The sequence below is a fragment of the Chlorella variabilis genome (genome assembly GCF_000147415.1).
Source record: "Chlorella variabilis unplaced genomic scaffold CHLNCscaffold_2, whole genome shotgun sequence".
In the NCBI taxonomy this organism is placed as follows: Eukaryota; Viridiplantae; Chlorophyta; class Trebouxiophyceae; order Chlorellales; family Chlorellaceae; genus Chlorella; species Chlorella variabilis.
The window spans coordinates 491,613-497,427 of NW_005435086.1; the positions used below are offsets into that span (position 1 = coordinate 491,613).

A 5,815-nucleotide genomic window follows, 5' to 3' on the forward strand; every position below is an offset into this window, starting at 1 on the left:
AGTGCAGGGGCGATGAGCGCAGCGGCGAGCGCAGCCATCATCAAGCCAGGAGGGAGCCGGGGCGCAGGCGGGGGCGGATGCGGTGAAGGGGCGGCGGGGCGGGATGAAGGAGCGGGGCGGGCGCCTTGAAGGGTTCTAGCTAGGGGCGAAGCCGAGGAGGCGACGGGGCTGCAGGAGGAGTGCTTACAAACAAAGTGCACTGCACCTGAGGCGGGCAGGCAGGCTGTGCATGCATGCGGTGCGCCTGTCACCTGGACGCCTGCGGGTCACCGTCGTGGCGGGTTTGCGCGCGCACGGGGGTCGCCTCCAAGGCTAGGCAGAGCAGCAGAGATAGTGGTGGGGGCGGGAGCAGTGCGGGGAGAAAAGAATGGTTTGCTGGGCAGGGTAGGGCTGGGGCTGCTTCGCGGCTGGCTGCGCTGGGGTGCGGCGGGGCTGGGGCTGGGGAGCAGGGCGGGGGCGCGGGTGCGGGCAGCGGTCGAGGGCGGAGGAGCAGCGAGGCGCAGCCTTCAGACTTCAACAGCGGGGCTTCAAACGGACGCGGCGGGCGGCAGGCGCGGGACCTCGGTGGCACAACTCGCAGACTCGCAGACCAGACCAGCGTAGAACCAGAGCCGAAGCCGAAACCCATCAAGCGCGGCACGCCGAAACCGGGACGCCAAGAGCCAGCCAGCCAAGCAAGCGGCACGCCAAACGCCAGGACACGCCAAGACCGGGGACGCCGAGGAGCTAGCCAGGGGCAGAGCCAACGGGGAGCGGTGGAGCGGGGAGGAGCGGCGGGGGCGAAGTCATGGGGACGCGGCGGCGGAGGAGGGGCAGGGTGGAGGAGGCGGCGGTGGACAGCGGGGAGGTCGGGGTCGGTGGCGGGGAGGGGCAGCGCGGTGGGAGTGGTGGTGGAGGAGCGGAGTGTAGAAGTGGCGGCCAAGGGAGCGCGTGTCGCGAACGGAAGGGGGACGCTTGCGGGGCGACGCGGGTGTGGAGATGAGCGGAGCGGATGGGGGCTGGTGGAGGTGGCGATTCGACGCGGGATGGACGGAGAGCGGAGATGTGCGGGACGGAACGCCTGGAAACCCTCGAGTCTAGCTCAAAATGCGTGAACACAGGACCACCACCTATCTGAGGGGACGCTGGTGTCCAGGTGGGGTTGGCAGGGGAGGGGAGATGGCGGTGTGGTGGGTCAGTCCCATGGGGCCGTGGGCCTGCGGCAGCGGGGCGGGAAAGGGGCTGGAGGTCAGTTTGAGGGGCAGACGGAGGCGGGCGAGGGCGCTCAGGGCCCAAGGCGGCTGGAGCGAGGCAAGTCCCTCCTCATGCCCAAGTGACTCAACAACGCAATGCCGCCGCTGCGACACCTCGCCGACCCCCTGCCCAGCCGCGCCGGCCCCGGGCAGCACCAGGAAGGGAGCAGGAGGCCAGTCTGCGCCGGCGCGGCCTTCAAGATTCTCCACTCACCGCGAGGGGCACGCACGGTAGCTTCACAGGCCTCTACATCAGGTGCTACCACTCGGACGGCGACCTGGGAGGGAAGGGAATGGGGAGAACAAGGACTAGCGGCGCCGTTTTGTTCACGCGGCCACAGGTGGAAGGCAGGAAACCCCATGCAGCAGGCCCAGGCCCTCCTGTGGCTGCCCCAGCCTGCGCAGGCTTCTCAGGGAACGCGCTGGACCTCTGAGAGGTGGGCAGTGCTCAAGCAGGTGACTTGACCGAATCCCGCCAGCTGCCGCCGCCGGTCGCCGCCGCCCGTGCGGACACAGGGCAGGACCGGCCACCCACTCCAGCCTCCTATGACGAAATCGGCAGTGGATAGCGACTGGTCCAGATGGTACCCTCGCTGCTGACGATCGGGCTGGGAGAAGCCCATCACAGGCAGCCCGGCAGCAGGGCAACAAAGGTGCAGAGTGGTGTGCGTGCCTCGCATCGGGATTCCGGTTGAACTGTGGCCTGCCCAGTGCTCTGTCCTGCCTCTGTCTCCTACCGGCTGCTGCCTTGGTTGACAGGAAAACGAGCGGGCGCAGGCCACATGAAACGGTGCGAGTAGCGGGTCGGGATCAGGAGGAGGGAGGAAGCAGTGAAGAGGGGCGTGTGCGGAATGGAGGAGCAGCAGAGAGGGAGAGAGAGAGCAAAGAATAGCCAAAGTTCTGATTGAGCGGGCGTCATGCGTCGGTCAGGTGTGTGGGCGCCAGGGGCGCACAGGCGAGCATGGGTGCGGCTCACGCCGAGGTGGAGGCCGGCAGGCGGTCGGTGCCCGTGCCTGCGCTGGCGGGCTGCTGCTTCTTGGCGCCGGCGCCGTTGCCGCCGATCAGGCTGGCCTTGCGGCCGGGCCGCGCGCCGCCGCGCCGCTTTCCCCGCCCCTGCTCCTCCAGGTTGCGCAGGTACGCCTCGTTGATGTCGCCAGTCACATACTTGCCTGCGGGAGGAAGGGAGGGGGCACACAATGGGAGGGGGCGCATGGGCACATGCATGGGCCGAGGGGGCGCCGCCTCGGCGCGCTGACGTGGCAAGAGGTGCTGCGCTGGCAGCCGCGGCTTGGCAGGCAGGCAGCGTGCCGCAGGGGGCGCGGCTCGCCGCCCACCTGGCCGCCTGGCACCTGCCTGGCAGCTGCCTGGCAGAACCCCAGCGCCCCTTGCCCCGCCAGTAGCACTCGCCCAGCAGCCACCCCCGCCCTGCCCGCCAGCCCCTGCTGCCCTCCACGCCCACGCCTCCACGCCACGCCCACGCCTCCATGCCCCACACCTCCGCCTCCACACCCGCCGGCCCCTGCTCCACACTCCACACCCCACGCCCCCGCGCCCACCCACCCGTGAAGCAGGAGTCGTCAAAGTCGGCGATCTCCGGGTTGAGGTCTCGCCCGCAGTCCAGCAGGTCTGCCACATCCTGGTAGATGAGGCCGTCCGCGCCCAGCACCCGGCATATCTCCTCCTCGCTCAGGCCGTGCGCCACAAACTCGCTGGGGGGGGGGGGGGGGGGGGGCACGGGAGGGCAGCGGGCGGTGGGGTGGAGACACGGGACATGCCAAGGGACGGAAGGCCAGCTACGGGCTGCAGGCAGTGGCTCCCCAACAGCACAGACGGGCAGCGGCAGCGGCAGGGGGGCCCTCGACGCTTCCTCCAAGCCCCGCCGCAGCCGCGGCGCCGTTGCAGCGTGCCCAGCGTGCCCAGCACCGCCACAGCAGCGTGCCCAGCGTGCCCAGCATGCCCAACAGCGGGCGCACCTCGCGCAGGCGCTGGTCAGGCATGATGAAGGTGCGGCCCACGTAGCGGTTCTTCACCAAGCCCTCGCGGTACGGCAGGCCCAGCTCCGCGCTGCGGGCGGAGGCGGGGCGCAGAGAGCACACAACGCAGTCAGTGTGCCGTGCTGTGATCTCCCCGGGCACCCCGGAGCAGCAGGTGGTGCACGCGCCAGGCAGCGAGGGAGGCAGGCGGGGGTGCCCGCGCTGAGCATCCTGAACAGGCAAGCAGGGCAGGCAGGCAGGCAGGAAGACGCCCGCGGAGCGGGAGGCCTTCGACATCCGCCCTCGGTGCAGCCCCACACCTGATCTGGATGGCAGCAGGCCGAGAGCCGTCTGGCACGGGGCACACCAGATCCACCTCCCAGCCACGCTCCCTGCGGGGTGCCAGTCACCAGCGGTGCGGGTTGGCAGCAGGCTGGGATGAGCGCGTGCAATGGGCCGGGGCGAGCTGCCGCGGCGCGGGCGCCACGGGTCGCAGCCGACGCCAGAGCTGCGGCAGGCAGGCGGCCGTAACCGCTGGCAGCTGCTCCCTGCATGCTGCGCGTGGCAGCGAACCCCGGAGTTGCTGCCATCGCGCCACCCACGCACCCGCCCACCACACACACGCGCATTCCCCCACCTACCCACCACACACGAACACACCAGTCCACCCGCCTACCCACGCACACACAAACCCAGTCACCCACCTACACCCCCCACACACAACCCACCCGCCCCGCCCCGCCCCGCCTCACTTGATGCGGCGCGCCAGGCGTGTGCCCAGGCCCAGCTGGAAGTTGTAGACGGGGATGGAGTTGAGGATGGAGTCCGGGCGGGCGAGATAGATGTACTCAAAGATGCAGGGGGTCAGCGACTCGCACTGCAAAGGGGCAGGGGGCAGGAGGGATGGGAGGCAATACGTGCAGGTGGGGTCAGCGATACGCATTGCAGGTGCAGGGGCAGGAGCGGGAGTGGCAGGGGATGGGAGGCAATCAGTGTAGGTTGGGGTCAGCGATCCGCACTAGGGGGCAGGGCAAGGGCGGGGAGGGAAACAACAGAACGTGCATGCGGTTTGTTTCTGGCGGCAGAGCGCAAAGGCGGGGAGGGGTTGCAGGTCAGGATCTGGCATGGCGGGGCAGGTCATGGGAGGGCCGAGGTGGCTGGTGGGGAGGCAGGCAGGCGGCGCGCCGCACCTCTGCCACCTGGCGGCTGATCAGCCGGCCGTCCTCGTCGATGATGATCATCTCTCCGGGCTGCAGGGGAGGCGCAGGAGAGGCGCAGGGGAGGCGCAGGGGGCAAGGGCAGGGGCGGGGAGGTGGTAAGAGGCGGGGCCAGCAGTGTGAGCAGAGATAAAGAGTAGGAGTTGATGAGATCAAGGGCAAGTGCCCCGCTGCAGACTGCCGCTCGGCTCGGCTAGCGGGCTGCTGCCCCTGGCGGCCACACTGCGCGGCCTGGGCTTCCCCAGTACAGCAGCAGGCGCCGGGCGCGGGCCACCTCACATGCACCACCGCCACCAACACGCTGCCACCACACCCCTGCCACCACAATACACCACCACACCGCTGCCACCACACCGCAGCCACCACACCGCAGCCACCACCAACACGCTGCCAGCTCACCCGCACGTCGCGCACGCGCTCAAAGCCGATGGGTCCAAAGGCGCAGTCCTCGCTCGCCACGCACCACTCCTCGCCGCGCCGCCCCTGCCGCTTGCCCAGCACCAGCGGCCTGCGGGTGGCGGCACGGGGCGAGGAGGATCAGGTGAGGAGGTGAGCCATGCCCGCCGGCAACCAGCAGCAGCAGCGCCACACCTCCTCAGCGGCAGCCAATCTGCCTGCTCCTCCGCTGCCCAAGCGCCGGGCTGCACGATACCCAGCACGGACCGCTCCCTGTCAGCCTGCCCACCACCCCCGCCGGGCTGCGCTGCTGATTGGTTCTCCTGCCCAGCTCCTGCCCAGCACGCAGCGCCACGTCCCTTGCTCCCAGCCGCCTCCCTCCCTTGCAGCCGTTTTTATCCTTCTTTCTTTCTGGCCCACCTGATGCCGTTGGGGTCCCGGAAGGCCACCAGGCCCACGCCCTTGATGAGCGAGATGCAGGAGTAGGCGCCCTTGAGCAGCTTCATGGTGGCTTCCCCCGCCTCAAACACCATATCCATCTTCTTCTGCGGGTGGCAGCAGGAGAGGCGCGCGTGCGCGGCGACGGTGGGTGGCGCGCGCGGCGGCAGGAGAGCGCCCGGGAGGCAGGGAGGCGGCAGCCGGCTGGCCGCGCAGGCAGCCGCGCAGGCAGCCACCCCCCCGAGCACCGTGCAGCAGCGGCCCCATGCCGCCCAGTCGTGCCACGTCACCCGCACCCTGCCACCTCACACCCCCACCTACCCTGTTGGGGTCGCACTCATCCTCCAGCAGGCAGCGCTGGTGGGCGCGGTGGATCTCGTCGGCAAGCACGTTGAGCAGCACCTGGGGGGGGGGCAGGGATGCAGCATGGAATCGAGGGTGGGAGCTGGCATGAGCTGGCATGAGCTGGCTCATGAGGTGAGCTGGGCCGGCCTCCGGCAACAAGCCCAGTGAGCTGCCCTCCAACTCAACCACCTCCCTGTGGCACACGCCAGCGCTG

General features: G+C 70.0%; 1 protein-coding gene across 1 annotated transcript in view; it reads right to left on the minus strand.

The window, feature by feature from the left end:
- Positions 1–2,204: 2,204 nt before the first annotated feature.
- CHLNCDRAFT_137657 (hypothetical protein) overlaps positions 2,205–5,815 on the minus strand; it is a gene marked incomplete at both ends in the record, with an annotated part of 5,037 nt that continues 1,426 nt past the window's right edge. The window contains 9 exons of the mRNA XM_005851339.1: positions 2,205–2,401; positions 2,793–2,941; positions 3,156–3,296; positions 3,526–3,597; positions 3,958–4,082; positions 4,396–4,455; positions 4,822–4,930; positions 5,239–5,363; positions 5,578–5,658. Of these exons, the coding sequence (XP_005851401.1) occupies positions 2,205–2,401; positions 2,793–2,941; positions 3,156–3,296; positions 3,526–3,597; positions 3,958–4,082; positions 4,396–4,455; positions 4,822–4,930; positions 5,239–5,363; positions 5,578–5,658 (1,059 nt within the window). The remainder of the gene's footprint in view (positions 2,402–2,792; positions 2,942–3,155; positions 3,297–3,525; positions 3,598–3,957; positions 4,083–4,395; positions 4,456–4,821; positions 4,931–5,238; positions 5,364–5,577; positions 5,659–5,815) is intronic.